At 49.5% G+C, this 18,569-nt stretch overlaps 1 protein-coding gene across 13 annotated transcripts in view; it reads right to left on the bottom strand.

Moving 5' to 3' along the window:
* RAP1GAP2 (RAP1 GTPase activating protein 2) overlaps nt 1-18,569 on the bottom strand; it is a 287,489-nt gene that overhangs the window by 80,748 nt on the left and 188,172 nt on the right. For 2 of the 13 annotated variants that reach the window (XM_024350174.3, XM_024350175.3), the window contains exon 1: nt 16,000-16,038. The exons of the other annotated variants lie outside the window; for them this stretch is intronic. In XM_024350174.3, the coding sequence (XP_024205942.3) occupies nt 16,000-16,023 (24 nt within the window). In that variant the 5' untranslated portion in view covers nt 16,024-16,038. Of the gene's footprint in view, nt 1-15,999; nt 16,039-18,569 lie in introns of those variants that run through there. 13 annotated transcript variants of the gene reach the window in all.

Raw genomic sequence — 18,569 nt, 5'->3', positions numbered from 1 at the left:
ACGGATAGAAAGATGAACAGGAGGAGGATAATGCAACAGAAGCAATCAACATGTTAAATACACGGACCTCTGACACGCGATTCCACGTCTAACAATCCATCCTCTAACACACTTGCAATGTGCACAAAGACAGACAGGCTCAAATGTTCACTGCAGCATCGTTTCTAACAGTAAAAAATAAAAACAACTTAAATGTCTGCAGAAAATTGGTTAAAAGAAGCTACACTCACAGAATAAAATACAAGTACTATAAACTATAGGTCAATAAATTAGATAACTTCGATAAAATGAACAAATTCCTAGAAAAACATAACCTATCACAACTGACTCAGTAAGAAATAGAAAATCTAAAGACATATAACAAATAAAAAGATCAAATTAATGATCAAAAAAACAACGCACGAAGGAAAGCCCAGACCCAGATGGCTTCATTTGAAAATTCTACCAAACGTTTAAAGAAAAGTTAATACGAATTCCTCATACTTACTCTCAAGAAAGTCAAAAGAAAGCCCGCAGAATGCTAGGAAATATTTGCAAATTGTATATCTGATAAAGGACGTGTCTCTACAAAAACAAACTCTTACAACTCAGTAAGAAAAAGACAGCTCAATTTAAAAACGGGCAAAGGATCTAAATACACATATCCCCAAAGAAGACATACAAAGGAACAATAAGTACATGAAAAGACGCTCAAGCCATTAGTCATCAGGAAATGCAAATCAAAACCACAATGAGACACCACTCGTACCACTAACATAGCCACGATCAAAACACAGACTATCACAGGCGTGAGCAAGGCTGTGGAGAAATCAGTTCTCTCATCTATTGCTGGTAGGAATGTCAAACAGTACAGCCATTGTGGAAAATCATTTGGCAATTCCCGGAAACGTTCAACACGGAATTATGACCACACGACTCAGCAATTCGACCCCCAGGAATATACACAAAAGAATTGAAAGCAGGTACTCCAGCAAATACTTGTACACAAACATTCACTACTGCAGTATTCACTCTTGCCAAACGGTGGGTACAACCCAAATGTCCATCAACTGACGAATAAACAAAATGTGCTATATCCATATGATGGAATAATATTCAGCCATTAAAAATAACATATACTGATACCTGCCACAACACTGCTGACCCTTGAGTGCATTACACCAAATGAAAAAAGGTAGAGATAGGGCCAGGTGCGGTGGCTCACGCCTGTAATCCCAGCACTCTGAGAGGCCAAGGTGGGCGGATCACGAGGTCAGGAGTTCAAGACCAGCCTAGCCAACATGGTGAAACCCCGTCTCTACTAAAAATACAAAAATTAGCTGGGCATGGCGGCGGGTACCTGTAATCTGAGCTACTTGGGAGGCTGAGGCAGGAGAATCGCTTGAACTTGGGAGGCAGAGGTTGCAGTGAGCAGAGATTGCACCATTGCACTCCAGCCTGGGCAACAGAGCAAGACTGCCTCTCAGTAAATAAGTAAAATAAATAAATAAATAAATAAATAAGTACTGATATGTGAACCAAATGGATGACAAATTCCCTCACTACAGGAGGAGGTACAGAAAAGCAGTTAAGAACCTGCCTCTGTACCCGCATGACCCAGCAGTGCCACTCCTAGACACCTACACAAGAGAATGGAAAATACACGTCCACACAAAAACTCTTACATAAGGCCAGGCGCGGTGGCTCAAGCCTGTAATCCCAGCACTTTGGGAGGCCGAGGCGGGCGGATCACGAGGTCAGGAGATCGAGAGCATCCTGGCTAACACGGTGAAACCCTGTCTCTACTAAAAATACAAAAAATTAGCCGGGCGTGGTGGCGGGCGCCTGTAGTCCCAGCTACTCAGGAGGCTGAGGCAGGAGAATGGCGTGAACCCGGGAGGCGGAGCTTGCAGTGAGCCAAGATCCCGCCGCTGCACTCCAGCCTGGATGACTAAGTGAGACTCCATCTCAAAAAAAATTTAAAAAAGACAAAAGTCAGAGATAAAGGACCATGATTCCATTTTAATCAAATGTCCAGAGTATGCAACCTCATAGAGACAGAAAGAAGATGAGCGCTTGCTTAAGCTGAGGGGGATGGGGGATTGGAAGGTGATAGCTAAAAGGTACGGATTTCGTTTCAAAGCAATAAAAAGGTTCTAAAACTGATTATGATGGTGGTTACACAGCTCCGTGAATACCACCAAAAACCACTGAATTGTACACTTTATTTTATTTTTTATTTTTTGAAATGGAGTTTCGCTCTTTTCGCCCAGGCTGGAGTGCAATGGTGCGATGTCAGCTCACTGCAACTTCCACCTCCTGGGTTCAAGCGATTCTCCTGCCTCAGCCTCCGGAGTAGCTGGGATTACAGGCATGCGCCCCCATGCCCGGCTAATTTTTGTATTTTTGGTAGAGACAGGGTTTCGCCATGTTGGCCAGGCTGGTCTTGAACTCCTGACTTCAGGTGATCTGCCCGCCTTGGCCTCCCGAAGTGCTGGGATGACAAGCATGAGCCATCGTACCCGGCCAAATTGTACACTTTAAATGGGTGACTTTATGATATGTAAATTATATCTCAATAAAGCTGTTCAAAAAAACTATACAATCATTCAAAAAGACAGCAACAGATTCATGTTGCTTACATATGACACTCTCCAAGATATATTAAGTTGAGGGGTGGAGGAAATCAGAGACAATACATTGAATATAATCTCCATTTTATAAAAACAGCCAGACACGGTGGTTCCCACCTGTAATCCTAGCTACACAGGAGGCTGAGGCAAGGAGGGTTGCTAGATCCCAGGAGTTCAAGGCTGCAGTGAGCTATGATCATGACACTGTACCCTACCCTGGGTGACACAGTGAGGCTCCATCTCTTAAAAAAAAAAAAAAAAAAAAGATACCATATATAATGTATGCATATAAATTCATAGAAAATGATCTGGAAGACCATACCTCAAACTATCCAAAAGCCATTATATCAATAAATGAGGGGTCTGGTGCAGTGGTGGCTCACACCTGTAATCCCAGCACTTTAGGAGGCTGAGGTGGGCAGACCAAGTGAGCCCAGGAGTTCGAGACCAGCCTGGCCAACATAGTGAAACCCTGTCTCTACTAAAAATAACAAAAATTAGCTGGGCGTGGTGGCGCACACCTGTAATCCCAGCTACTCGGGAGGCTGAGGCATGAGAATCACTTGAACCCAAGAGGTGGAGGCTGCAGTGAGCTGAGATCCCACCACTGCACTCCAGCCTGAGCGACAAAGTGAGACTGTCTCAAAAGAAAAAGAAAAACAAAAAAATGTGCAAAGGACATGAACAAATGATTAAAGGACACACATAAAATAACCAATGAACACATGGAAACAAACCCAACCTCTCTAGTTATGAAAGAAATTAAGATCACAGTAAGATAACATCTTTCACTATCAGATCAACCCGTGTTGGCAAGGATATGTGGCAGGAACATATAGCTGGCAGGAATGAGAAACAGTACAGCCACTGTGTCCAGTCTGCAGGCCCAGGGCTGCAGGAACTCTGCTGAGTGCATACCTGATACAGCTTTCCGAAAGGCACCATGTATCCAAACCGTTTAAAATATCCACGTCCTTTGGTCCAGGAAACCCACTCTGAGGAATTTACCCTAGAACAATATCCGGGCTATGCCACAAGAACACATGTACAAGGATGTTTGTCCCAGCACTGTTTAAGGGCCAAAAAGTCTAAGCAATGGGGGAAGTACCCAACTGTGAAAGGAAAAGTAAATAAGGCACAGGGGTACACTCATACAATAAACGACAAGAGGAGGTCTGTGCTCATGATGCTATTGCAAAGATTCACAGTGCATTGCTAAGTGAGAAAAATAGAGTTTTGAACAAGATGATCCCATTGTTTCCACGAAACATAAAGAATGTGTTTGTACAGACAGGCATAGGACTGCATCTGAGGGCATGCATCACCCCCACAGAGAAAAATATCCCAAAGGATACACAACAAAATGAGGCTGAAGGTACAGATGATTTTTCCCTTTGTGCTTTTCAGTATTTATTTTATTTTATTTTATTTTTTCTGAGACAGAGTCTCACTCTGTCGCCCAGGCTGGAGTGCAGTGGCGCAATCTTGGCTCACCGCAACCTCCGCCTCCTGGGTTCAAGCGATTCTCCTGCCTCAGCCTCCCAAGTACCTGGGACTACAGGCGCCCACCACCACGCCCAGTTAATCTTTGTATTTTTAGTAGAGACAGGGTTTTACCATGTTGGCCAGGCTGGTCTTGAACTCCTGACCTCAAATGATCCGCCTGCCCCGGCCTCCCCAAGTGCTGGGATTACAGGCGTGAGCCACTGCGCCCGGCCTAGGTTTCACGTCTTTTTATTTTCGTTTGTTTTTGAGACAGGGTCTCACTCTGTCACCCAGGCTGAAGTGCAGTGGCATGATCACAGCTCACTGCAGTCTCGATCTCCTGGCCTCAGGCGATCCTCCCATCCCAGCCTCCCAAGTAGCAGGGACTACAAGCACTGCAACCACACCCAGCCAATTTTTGTATTTTTAGTAGAAACAGGGTTTCATCATGTTGCCCAGGCTGGTTTTGAATTCCTGGGCTCAAGCGATCCTCCCGCCTCAGCCTCCCAAAGTGCTGGGATTACAGGCGTGAGCCACCGCACCCAACAAGTTCGACCTCTTGAAGAGAGAAGCATCAAAGAATTCATGGACACATCTTAAAACCAAAATGTCAACGAGGCTTTTTGCAAGACACAAGGTCCCAGACAGACCTTAAAGGATCAAGAGAAATCACTGGATAGAGAGGGGTGAGGAGAGTGTGGCACTCGGGCAGCAGGAACTGAATGGGCAAAGACAGAAAAGAGAAGCAGCTCGGCACACAGTCAGTGAAGCGTTAGTGGATCAGCCCGGCTGGCTGGAGGCCTCTGGGTCAGACATCCTGAAGATCAGATGGGAGAGCAAAGCTGGGGCCTGGGCCTGAGAGATGCTGAACCCCAGAACTCAGGCTTCGGCTGCCAGGTCATGCAGAGTGATTTAGGTTTAGGTGCAGCAGAAACACACAGGAGGCAGCAGAGCCCGGTGGTCGAAGCCCAGGTCTGGGGAGTGGGCAACCTGCTACTGCCCAGCTGTGTTGCATGAGGCATGTTAACCTCTCTTCATTCCTCTTTTACGTTCCTCACCTGAAAACTGAAGCAGGCCGGGCGCGGTGGCTCACGCCTATAATCCCAGCACTTAGGGAGGCTGAGGTGGGTGGATCACTTGAGGTCAGGAGTTCAAGACCAGCCTGGCCAACATGGTAAAACCCCATCTCTACTAAAAATACAAAAATTAGCTGGGCGTGGTGGCGGGCGCCTGTAATCCCAGCTATTTGGGAGGCTGAGGCAGGAGAATTGCTTGAGCCTTGGAGGCAGAGGTTGCAGTGAGCCGAGATCACGCCATTGCCCTTCAGCCTGGGTGACAGAGCAAGACTCTGTCTCAAAAAAAAAAAAAAAAATTGAAGCAAATAGTCCCTGACTTCAGCGCTCTTAGGCAAATGAGGTGAGAACAGGCGTAAGAAGTGCCCAGCCAGGGCCTGGTCTGCAGTGAATGCCCAGTAAATAGCAGCTCCTAGAAGGAGCTATTGGAAAGCTCCCTCTGGAAGCATGCTTTGTCCTGTTGGAGGTGGGCTAGCAGCTTCAAGATACTTTTTCTCGATTTCATTGGTCTTCCCAGAGACAGTGTCTTTAGAAGACTGTTAGAAATGAGTCTGGCTGGGCGCATTGGCTCACACCTGTAATCCCAACATTTTGGGAGGCCGAGGCGGGCAGATCACCTAAGGCCAGGAGTTTGAGACCAGCCTGGCCAGCATGGTGAAACTGTCTCTATTAAAAATACAAAAATTAGCCAGGCGTGGTGGCACAGGCCTGTGATCTCAGCTACTTGGGAGGCTGAGGCAGGAGAATCGCTTGAACCTGGGAGGTGGAGGTTGCAGTGAGGCAAGATTGTGCCACTGCACTCCAGCCTGGGCAACAGAGCAAGACTCCATCTCAAAAAAAAAAAAAGAAGAAGAAGAAGAAGAAGAAAAGAAATGGGTCTGAATGAAGATGCCCCATGGCCTGGGGCTGGCACAGTTGGTGAGAAGGGCTATGATTCAGCCTCAGCCATGAGCAACGTGCTGGGTGGATGATCCCTGCATGGACAGTGCCCAGCAGCAGAAATCAGCCAGTGGCAGCATGGCCTTGGCTGGGCCGGCCCCACTTCTCAGCGACTTGCTGCACTTTCCAATGGGACAGTTGGCAGGGAGTGAGTCTCCTTTTCCACCCAGAAGCAGCGTGACTCAGGCCAGCCGGGAACAGCAGCTCAGCCTTTCAGACACACCCTCATCCACACACCCTGAGATGGCTGCATACAGCCAAGGGCACATAGCAGGCACTCAGTTAATGCTCAGGGCACACAGAAGGCACTCAATTAATGCTCAGGGCACACAGCAGGCACTGAGTTAATGCTCAGGGCATACAGCAGGCACTGAGTTAATGCTCAGGGCACACAGCAGGCACTCAATTAATGCTCAGGGCACACAAGAGGCACTCAGTTAATGCTCAGGGCATACAGCAGGCACTCAGTTAATGCTCAGGGCATACAGCAGGCACTCAGTTAATGCTCAGGGCATACAGCAGGCACTCAGTTAATGCTCAGGGCACACAACAGGCACTCAGTTAATGCTCAGGGCATACAGCAGGCACTCAGTTAATGCTCAGGGCATACAGCAGGCACTCAGTTAATGCTCAGGGCACACAACAGGCACTCAGTTAATGCTCAGGGCATAGAGCAGGCACTCGGTTAATGCTCAGGGCACACAGCAGGTGCTCAGTTAATGCTCACTGACTCACTGGCATTGCCCCAGAGACTAACGTCCTGCCCGGGACAGCCTTCGGAAGGGATCTCCCTCCACCAGGAAGCCAGCCGCTGGATTTTCACAGAGGCATGTAATTGGGTCTCCTCATCAATAGCAGCGTCCATGCAGCTGTCTAATGTATTAGCAGCAGCAGCTCTTGCCACCCAAATCAGAGGGGCGGCCAGCATTTCCCCGTGGGCTCTGCGTTCACAGCCAGTCAATAGATAACCACGCAGAGCCAGCACTCAGCCGAGGAACTCCGTCTGGGCCCCAAGTTCCACCCCTGTCCCCACCACCTCCCGATACAGAAACAGCCTGGTCTTCCCTCAGAAAGGCAGAGAAGTCTTTGGGGAGGAGGATGCTGGAGGAGGTCCCAGGTAGCAGGGGCAGACGTGAACAAGAACCGCAAGGAGCAATTTAGGCTTGGGAAATCTTGAGGGATCTTTCCCAATGCCCCTACTTGCCGGTTCTGGTGCCAGCCCACTGCCCAGGCGGCAAAGCAGAAGAAGCGACGGGAAAAGATGGCACTCGTGTGAGTCCAGGACCCCCTCTCTCCATCTCACCACCCTGTGCCCTCCCTGCCTCCCCCTGGTCCACAGCAGCTCTACACACAGGCACAGCTTCTCCTGCAGACAGGCAGCCACCTGTTCCTTCCCTCTTGCTGCACCCGAGTCCAGGACCCCTTCTCTCCATCTCATCACCACCCTGTGCCCTCCCTGCCTCCCCCTGGTCCACAGCAGCTCTACACATGGACACGGCTTCTCCTGCAGACAGGCATCCACCTGTTCCTTCCCTCTTGCTGCACCCCAGCTCATGAGACCCTCGCCCCTGCAACACTCTTGCCTCTCTCCTCTCTGACCCTCGCTGGAGAAGTGACACTCACTGGCCCCACCTGCAGCATGCTGGGTCCTTGCTGAGCTACCTGCCCTGGCCCTGGGCTCCTCTCCTCTGCTTCTGGAGGTGGGGGTGTGTTTATGTGTCAGCAGCCTCGCTAAAATCCCTGCTCCTGGGAGGCACCACACACTCAGGTTCACAGAACCACGCTGTCTGAGTGCTTGCGCCTTTGCATGGGGCTCAAAACATGACCGCTAACTCACAGAGCTGTGGCAGGACCACACGGGCCAGCGTGTACAGAGCCTGGCACACAGGTCGCTCAATGAGCCCTCGCAATCGCCTCATTATTCCCGACCACCCCAATCCAGGACACACGGAGGGGGCAAGGCTACATCAACAGCAAACTAAAAACATTACCAGAAGACAAGGATGGAGGAGCAGGTGTTTTGCACCTACGTGGGTCCCAGGAAAATCGGGGGGAGATGCGGGCCATAAAGTGCTGGGGGGAGAAGCAAACAGGTCAGAGTGAGTTTCTCATCCGGATGAAGAGGGAAGACATGACCAAGGAAAAGGATTTCTAGAGAGTTCTCTAAACCCGTTTCTGGAAAGCTGAGGAAACAGGGCACGCCCTGGGAGTGGGATGGGATGTGTCCCATGTCGTCTGACCACTGAGCACGCCACACTGCCTGACTCTGCTGCCGGTCCAGAAGTCCCCATCCACAGGGCAAGCAGGATGAGAACCAGCCGGCCACCAGGCTGGCTGCAGAACAGAAGGTCCTCGGGGGCAGAGCTCTTCGTTTGCTGTGATCCTTGCCATATCCCTGTGCTATTAATAGAACTGCCTAGCACACAGTAGATGCTCAATAAACATTTGCCAGATGAATGACTAAATATTCTGATAAGCAAGATGCAATGAAGCAGGTGGTGAAGGCTGAGTCTTGGCCTGGGAGTGGCCAGGGCGGGCTTCTCGGGACGGCTAGAGTCAGGGCTGGACGGGCCAGTGTTACTGCTATTAACAGCTGTCTGCGCTCTGACCACAGACTGCACCCCTCACCCTGGATGGCCAACCCTATGCCCAGTGGGTGCCCCCAATAATGAACCGTCCTCCAGAATCAGGTCTTGTTCCAACCAAGTCTCCCCCCACCACCCCCGCCAAGCCACCTGTTTGCTCCTCCTTCCTTTCTCTGGTCTCCTTTTTCCACTAACTCCTGATGCTCACGGCTCCTTTGCTGCTACAGTGTTTCAGAGGTGCCATTTCACTATGTCACTGGGGCCAGGAGCCTGCAATGGCTCTCTGTTAAGTGTGGCAGTGCTAATGCCACAGAACCACCTGGGGGCTAGTTAAAACACAGTTTCCGGCCGGGCACGGTGGCTCACGCCTGTAATCCCAACACTTTGGGAGACCAAGGCGGGCGGATCACCTGGGGTCAGGCGTTCAAGACCAGCCTGACCAACATGGAGAAACCCTGTTTCTACTAAAAATACAAAAATTAGCCAGACGTGGTGGCGGGCGCCTATAATCCCAGCTACTTGGGAGGCTGAGGCAGGAGATTCACTTGAACCCAGGGGGTGGAGGTTGCAGTGAGCCGAGATCACGCCACTGCACGCCAGCCTGGGCAAAGGAGCGAAACTCTGTCTCAAAAATAAAAAAAGTTTCCTAGGCCCCACCCCTAGAGCTTCTGATTCTTGGCCAGAGAATGTGGGTTTCTAAGAAGTTCCCAAGTGAGAACCACTGACCTATGGGGTTAATCACGTTGAATGCTGCTGCTGTGTGGGAGGGACCATCTCTCAGCAGAGATACCAGAGCAGAGATGTGGCAAGGTGGGGAAGGGTGGGAACACGGTTGGGTTTTTATAGGACATCTTAAATTAGGCAGACTCATATTTAAATTCTAAGACAGGACTAGAAGATGCAAATGACTTCAGGCACGAGGCAAGCAACCTAAACGAGTGATGGGAGAAGTAAAGAGATGGAATCCGTAGTAATTAAAAACCTTCCAACAAAGAACAGTCCAGGGCCAGATGGCTTCATAGTGAAGCCGACCAAACACTTACAGAAGAATTCACACCAGTCCTTCTCACACTCTTCCAAAAATAGAAGAGGAGGAAACACTTCCTAACTCATCCTATGACGCCAGCGTTATCAAAGTGACACAAAGGAACCACAGAAAACTACAGGCCAGTATCTTTATGGATAGAGTCAGACATCCTCAACGAAGTACCAATAAACCAAATCCAACAGCGTACTGTTATATTCCATGACCAAGTGGAATTTATCCTAGGAATGCAAACTCAGTTCAACACAAGAAAATCAATGTAATAGGCCGGGCACGGTGGCTCACACCTGTAATCCCAGCACTTTGGGAGGCTGAGGCAGGAGGATCACCTGAGGTCAGGAGTTCAAGACCAGCCTGGCCGACATGGTGAAACCCCATCTCTACTAAAATATACACAAATTACCCAGGCGTGGTGGCACGTGCCTATAATCCCAGCTACTCAGGAGGGTGAGGCATGAGAATCGCTTGCACCCAGGGGAAAGAGGTTGCAGTGAGCCCAGATTGTGCCACTGTACTCCAGCCTGGGCGAAAGAGCAAAACTCTGTCTCAAAAAAAATAAATAAATAAAAGAAAGAAAAAAAAGAAAATCAGTGTATCACATTAACAGGATGAAGAAGAAAAAATACATGATTATCTCAATTGATACAGAAAGAGCACGACAAAAGCTAATATCCTTTCATGATATAAACTCTCAGAAAACTAAGAATAAAAGGGAACTTCCTTGACATAAAAGGCATTAAAAAAAAAAAAAGACATAGCTAACATCATACTCAGTGATGAAAAACTAAAAGCTTTCCCCTTAAGATGAAGTAGCAACAAAACAAGGAAACTCACTTTCACCACTACCCTTGGGTGTACTAAAAGTTCTAGCCAGAACAAAGAAATAAAAGGTATCTACCACGGAAAGGAAACAGTAAAACTATCTCTATTGTCAGATGAGACGTTCCAACACAAAAAAACCTCACAGATTTCACACGTGCACAAAATCTACTAGAGCTGATAAAGGAAGTCTGCAAAATTGCAGAGTACAAAAATCAGTTGTGTTTCTATACACCAGCAATGAACAATCGGAAAGACACAATCAGAAAAGACAAACAATAAAAATAATAAAAATAATAAATTAAAATAAACAATAAACAAGCAGAAAGAAAATTAAGAAAACAATTCCATTTTAAAATAGCATTAGGCTGGGCACGGTGGCTCACGCCTATAATCCCAGCATTTTGGGAGGCCGAGGCGGGCGGATCACGAAGTCAGGAGATCGAGGCCATCCTGGCTAACACAGTGAAACCTCGTCTCTACTAAAAATACAAAAAAATCAGCCGGGCGTGGTGGCGGGCGCCTGTAATCCCAGCTACTGAGGCAGGAGAATGACGTGAACCCGGGAGACAGAGCTTGCAGTGAGCCGAGATAGTGCCACTGCACTCCAGCCTGGGCGGCAGAGCAAGACTCCGTCTCAAAAAATAAAAAATAAAATAGCATTAAAAAGAATAAAATACCTAGAAACAAATTTAACCGAGTGGCTGGCACACTAAGCACTACAAAACATTGCCTAAAGAAATTAAAGAAGACATAAATAAATGGAACGACATTCCATCTTCATGGATTGGAGATTTAATACTGTTAAGGTGGCAGTACCATTCAAAGTGATCTACCTATCTAACGTGATCTCTATCAGAATCCTAGCTGGATGTTTTGAAGAAATTGAAAAGCTCCTCCTAAATTTGATAGGGTAATTCCATCCAGAATACTCAAAATCTTCTTAAAGAGGAAGGTCAAAGGTGGAGAACTCATATTTCCCAATCAATACTTACTATAAAGCTACAGTGATCAAAACCGTGTGGTCCTGGCAATAACAACAGGCATATGAACTGACAGAGTAGAATTAAGAGTCCAGAGATAAACCCACACATCTATGGCCAACTGTGTTTTGACAGGATTGCCAAGACCAATCCTAGGGAAAGAATAGTCTTTTCAACAAATGGAGCTGCAAAAAAGCTGGATATCCACGTGCAAAGAATGAAGTTGGTAGTTCTCTTTTTAATGTTTTTAATTTTTTGAGCAATCTCTGTGCTGTTTCCCATAGTGGCTGCACCAATTTACATTTCTACCAACAGTGTTACAAGAGTTCCAATTTCTCCACATCCTCACCAATGCTTGTTATCTTTTGTGGTTTGGTTTTTTTTTTGGTTTTGCTGTTTTGAGACGGAGTCTCGCTCTGTCGCCAGGCTAGAGTGCAATGGCGCAATCTCGGCTCACTGCAACCTCTGACTCCTGGGTTCAAGCAATTCTCCTGCCTCAGCCTCCTGAGTAGCTGGGATTACAGGGGCGTACACCACTATACCTGGCTAATTTTTTGTATTTTAGTAGAGACGGGTTTCACCATGTTGGCCAGGATGGTCTCGATCTCCTGACCTCATGGTCCGCCCTCCTTGGCCTCCCAAAGTGCTGGGATTACAGGCGTGAGCCACCATGCCTGGCCTCTTCTGTGGTTTTGATACTAGCCATCCTAACAGGTCTGAGGTGATATATCACTGTGGTTTTATTTGCATTTCCCTGATGATTAACGACCCTCTCATATACCTGTTGACCACTTGTATGTCTTCTTTGGAGAAGTGTCTATTCAAGTCTTTAGTACACGTTTTTGTTTTTTTGTTGTTGTTTTGTTTTTTTTGTTTGTTTGTTTTGGAGACAGAGTCTTGCTCTGTCACCCAGGCTGGAGTGCACTGGTACGATCTCAGCTCACTGCCTCATCCACCAGCCAGGTTCAAGCAATTCTCCTGCCTCAGGCTCCCAAGCAGCTGAGATTACAGGCGTGTGCCACCACACCCAGCTAATTTTTAGTAGAGACAGGGTTTCACCACGTTGGCCAACCTGGTCTTGAACTCCTGACCTCAGATGATCTGCCTGCTTCAGCCTCCCAAAGTGCTGGGATTACAGGCGTGAGCACTGTACCCACCCCTATAGTGCACTTCTTAAATCAGGTGAGGCTTTTTTATTATTGAGCTGTAGGAGTTCCTTATACATTTTAAAAATTGACCCCTTATCTGATATATGGTTTGCAAATATTTCCTCCCATTCTGTAGGCTGCCTTTCCACCCTGTTGATTGTTTCCTTTGCTGTGCAGAAGCCTAATAATTCTATCTCTATAAAATATCTAGGATGGGTAAATCTATAAAGACAGAAAACAGATTCGTGATTGTCACGGGCTTGGGGGGAGGAGAAAGTGGGAGGAGAAAGTGCTTAAAGGGGTTTTATTTGGGGATGATCAAATATTTTGGAACTAGGTCAGGTGTGGTTGTTCACACCTGTAATCCCAGCACTTTGGGTGGCCAAGGCGGGCAGATCACTCGAGGTCAGGAGTTCAAGACCAGCCTGACCAACATGGTGAAACCCCATCTCTACTAAAAATACAAAAATTAGCCAGGCATGGGTGGTGAGTGCCTGTCATCCCAGCTACTCAGGAGGCTGAGGCAGGAGAATCATTTGAACTCAGGAGGCGGAGGTTGCAGTGAGCCGAGATCACACCACTTCACTCCAGCCTGGGTGACAGAGCAAGACTCCGTCTCAAAAATAAAATAAAATAAAAATTGGAATTAGATAGACGTGATGGTTGTACGACATCACGAAAGTACTAAACGTCACTGACTTGTTCACTTTAAGATCATTAATTTTATGTTATATAAATTTCACCAATTTTTTTAAAAGAGAAAAAGAGCATGAGACTGAGACAATGGTACACTGAAGAGCACACGGCCATTCCGAAGGGGGCGGCCACTATTTACTTATCTCTCACTAAGCTGTCCAGCAGAAAGGCAAACTCAGTGTTGCTGAAGTTTTCAAAATAAGCCAGAAATCCAATTTTTTGTCTGAGTCTCCCAATTTTTGTATATGGATGACACAAAATTTTTAAAATCTCTATGTGGACCAAACGTAATCATTCTATGAGCCAAATCAGCCCCCAAGTTTCAGCCCCAAACACAAGTTTCAAGCTATGGAAGCCACTGAATGTTCCTGAGCTGGAAGATGAGATGATAGTAAGCAATGTTGTAGGAAGTCCCAAGGTATCCTCTGTTGGGCACTGGTGATGTGCCAGGCAGGTACAAGGCACTGAACTGGGCACTTTCCATACGCCTCACACGTACTCGGGGAGGGAGGCCTGGAGGGTTGGAGACTTAAGAGTGGTTAAGCAACTTGCCCAGAATGAATCCTGATTCAAATTCAGATCCATCGAGGTTTGCCAACTCAGCATCTCACGTGCATGTCTGACAGGCACCTCAAACTTCCCAAGTTAGAGGCCAAAACAGGAACTCTCATTCACTCTTTCCCTCAAAAGCCATCTCAGTGACACTCAGGACAAAGCCCAGAGAGTCGGCTGGATGCGGTGGCTCACGCCTGTCATCCCAACACTTTGGGAGGCCGAGGCAGGTGGATCACCTGAGGTCAGGAGTTCAAAACCAGCCTGACCAACACGGTAAAACCCCGTCTCTACTAATAATACAAAAATTAGCCAGGCGTGGTGGCACATGCCTGTAATCCCAGCTACTCCAGAGGCTGACACAGGAGAATCACTTGAACCTGGGAGGCGGAGGTTGCAGTGAGCCGAGATCGCGCCACTGCACTCCAGCCTGGGCGACAAGAGCAAAAACTCTGTCTCAAAAAAAAAAAAACCCAAGAGTCATCACTGATTTCTTGATCCCTCATCCTCCACATCCAATCCTCCTGGCAAGTCCGCCATCACAAGGCATCCCACATCTCACCACCTCTCCTCACCTCCACTGCCTCCCTCATCTCACGGTGCCTCAACCGGACAGCGCCTCGGGCTCCTGCCTCCTTCCAACCCCCTCTCAAATCAGTTCCCCACAGAACAGCCACATGGTCTTTTTTTTGTTTTTGTTGTTTTTATTTCATTTTATTTTTAATTTATTTTTTAGATGGAGTCTTGCTCTGTTGCCCAGGCTGGAGTGCAATGGCACAATCTCAGCTCACCACAACCTCTGCTTCCACCTCCTGGGTTCAAGCGATTCTCCTGCCTCAGCTTCCCGAGTAGCTGGGATTACAAGCACGTGCCACCACGCCCAGCTAATTTTTGTGTTTTCAGTAGAGACGGGGTTTCACCATGTTGGCCAGGCTGGTCTCAGACTCCTGACCTCAGGTGATCCACCCGCTTCGGCCTCCCAAAGTGCTGGGATTACAGGCGTGAGCCACCGTTCCCGGCCCACGTGGTCTTTTGAAACATCAATCAGTTGAGATCAGTTCGCAGCTTAAAACTCTCCACTCTACCACTACCCACACCCTGCCAGGGTCCAGAGAGGTTGGGCCGTTTCTGGCTGGTCACAAGGTCCCCGGTCCCCCCACAGCATCCTGGAGCCCATGGCAGTGCAGCCTGAGATTGGGGAACAGCTTGGTCCAACCCCACAAACAAGTGTCCTGTCACTCCTCACACTCGTCCCTGAATTGTCACCCTTCGCTCCCCTAGAGAAAAAGATGACACAGCCAAGGAGGGAGAAGAAAGGCAAGAAAACAGCCAGTCCCGGGCTGGCAGCAGGCAGGGGAAAGAGGAAGAGCCTCACAGTCCCCACCTGGCCAAGTCCGCGTGGGCCCCCCATGTTCACCAGGAGGGGGCACAAAGGGCCTGCCAAAGCTGGAAGGGGGGTCTGCAGAGCCTGCAGGGACAGTGTGGCTTGGCAGCAGAGGGCCACGGCTCACACTCTCCTCGCTGGGCCTCACACTAACCACACTCTGAGGCTCCGTGACAGGACACGGAGTCCCCAGAACCATAGCCCAAAGAAGAGAGGGCGGGACCCGCAGCCTGGCCAGCTCCAAGCGTCCAGGCCAGGCGGAAGCCCAGCTGAGGAGTCCCTCCCTCTCTCGCCCTGGGAACTCCCACCTATGCACAGCCTTTGGCTGGCAGTGGGTTCCCTCGGGCCCTGGCAGGGAGCCGAGAAGCCTTCCCAGAGGAACACAGAAGTGAGTTCTCTCCAGCCCTCTGCCAGGACCCACCTCGAATCTCCAAGCCAGGGAGGAAAGGCCCGGGTGCTGAGTCTGTCCCCTGCCCTCCACATCCCCCACCCAGAGGCCCCTCTGTCCCTGGTCTCGGTTCCTCCTTCCCCTGAGTGAAGGGTGGCTTCCATGACCCGTGGCAGGCAAACAGCCACTCGGGGCTCCCAGCCAGGTGACAACAGGAGAGGCTCTGTTCCCCACCCACTCCAGGCAGCAGGGCCTGGACGGGCATCCCTCCACAGCCCAGGGACACTCACGAAAAGGTACTTTAAGAAATCCATCTCCCGCCAGGGCCTGTGTCCCGAGAGTCGGGGGCCTGCTGCCTTTAGCTCCACTGCAGCTGCTGCCACCACGGCGGCGGCTGCTGCTGACGCTGGACAACTTCCTTCAGATCAAACAAGGAACTACAGGACTTGGGTGTCCGCCCGAAGCTGTTAGTCCACACTGACTAGCACTGATCTTTGACCTGTCCTCTGCCGCGGGTGTTTTTCTGGGGAACCCAGGGCTGATGGAGGTGCCACACGTCTTACGTCATAAGGGCAAGGGGGTCCCTTCCAAGGGAGAGGCCCCACGCCAGCAGGTGATGAATGGATGCCCACTGGGGCCTAGGAAGGTAAAGGGGTGAGAAGCCTCCTCCCTCCATCCCTGCCCTGAGTGAGTTCTCAACACTGCTGGCCTGCGAGGCCGGACGGAAGGCAGGACTGGGACACAGGAAACCAGAGACAGTGTTGGGCCTGAAGGAGACCCCGGGTCTTGTGTGTTTGGAGACTCCAGCAGGCTCCCCTTGGTGGGGGCCTCAATTTTCCCTTCTCTGAACTGGGAAGCCCTCTCTGTGCAAGAAAAATAAAAACAAGTAAAAGAGAGACCGGTGCCTGCATCTTTCGAGGCATTCCCACGCACCTCACACAACCTAAGAGGTGTGAAGAAAGAGCTAAAAGAGTAAGTGCGCCGGGCAAGGCGGCTCCCGCCTGTCATCCCAGCACTTTGGGAGGCCGAGGCGGGTGGATCACCTGAGGTCAGGAGTTCGAGACCAGCCTGGCCAACATGGTGAAAGCCCGTCTCTACTAAAAATACAAAAATTAGCTGGGTATGGTGGCGCATGCCTGTAGTCCCAGCTACTCGGGGGAGTGAGGCAGAGGATCACTTGAACCCGGGAGGCAGACATTGCAGTGAGCCAAGACTGTGCCACTGCACTCCAGCCTGGGCGACACAGCGGGACTCTGTCTCAAAAAAGAAAAAAAAAGAATAAGTGGTGGCTTGGAGGACTGGAAAGGGGTGTGCAGAGGCATAGGGAACCGTTTTCTTTGAGGAACAGCCTGAAGCGTTTGTTTTGTTTTGTTTTGTTTTTTGAGACGGAGTTTCACTCTTGTTGCCCAGGCTGGAATGCAATGGGATGATCTTGGCTCACTACAACCTCTGCCTCCTGGGTTCAAGAGATTCTCCTGCCTCAGTCCCCGAGTGGCTGGGATTACAGGCGCCCGCCACCATACCCGGCTAATTTTCGTATTTTTAGTAGAGATGGGGTTTTGCGACGTTGGCCAGGCTGATCTCAAACTCCTAACCTCAGGTGATCCACCTGCCTAGGCCTCCCAAATTGCTGGGATTACAGGCATAAGCCACCGCACCCAGCCAGATATTTATTTTTTTTATCCAAGGTGTTTTGTGTGTGTGTTACTCTGTTTTAAAAAAAATTAACATGGTTTAAATAAAGATAGCAGTGCTCATGCCCTGTAATTATTTAACCAAAAAAAATTAAAGATAGCGAATGGCTGGGGGAGACACACCATGAGCTCAGGGCCCAGAGGCACTTGGTGCTGTGGGGAAGGAGCAGCCAGCCCCGGCTCAGCCCAGGGCTCCCCTGGGTCTCACAGTCTTTTTCCAACACTAATGACACGTCACGCTCCATACCCATCCAGGGCCCTCGGTTCTGTTCCAGCTTTGGGAGGAAAGCAAGGTCCCCAGCTTGGAAGGAAAGAAATGAATTTTTTAAACCCTCAAAACAAGGCAGTGTGGTGTGGGAGAAACAGCTCCAGACCTAGTGTGGGGCAGACAAGCCACTAACTCGTGGCCCTGCTGCTGACAAGCTGCATGGGTTGGTCACTCAGCCTCTGAGCCTCAGTTTCTATATCTACAAAATGGGAGAAATATAAGCCACTCTGCAAAGTGGCTGTAGAATAGGACATGACGTACGTGCTGTGTCCAGAGCAAGGTGAGACACGAAATGTCCTCTGTCAATGGCGATTGTGATGATCATCGATCCTTCCTCCCAGCCCTGGCTCCGTGCTCGCTCCCTGCTCCTGCCCAGCCTGCCACCAGGCACAAAGCCCGTCTCCTCTCTCCAGCACAGCCCTATCCTGTGCTTGCTTCAGCTCCAGAACCCCACAGTCTTCCAAGGGAGAACAGAGGCCAGGAAATGTCTCCAGCGGCTGGGGGAAGACAGAGCTTAATCGAGGCCAGGCAGAGAAGACCTTGGCACAGGTCCATCCCCGGGGGCTTAAAACGATGCTGGAGGTCAGGGGATAAAGGAGGAGAGGAGCATAGCTCTAGCATGTGAACTGCGCCACCTCACTCCTTTGGAAGCTCCATGTGCTAGAGGGACCCCTAGCTGCAGAGAGGCCTGGCAATGTTCCCTCCAACTCAAAATTCTGACATAAAAGACTATCTTGGAGAAATGATATTGTCAAGTTCATGAGCCTCGCTGTACCCTACTGAGCCCTTCTCTCCTTCCCCTGGAAAAAGGGACCCAGGATAAGGCTCGTGCATCCTCAGCATCCTTCCAGCTCCCTCCTGCACGTGCTGCTGGCCTGGCTCATCTCCACTCCTACTC

Source organism: Pan troglodytes, chromosome 19, assembly GCF_028858775.2.
Source record: "Pan troglodytes isolate AG18354 chromosome 19, NHGRI_mPanTro3-v2.0_pri, whole genome shotgun sequence".
Lineage (NCBI taxonomy): Eukaryota > Metazoa > Chordata > Mammalia > Primates > Hominidae > Pan > Pan troglodytes.
Note: the sequence above shows the minus strand (reverse complement) of the source record. Positions and strands in the feature narration are given on the sequence as shown.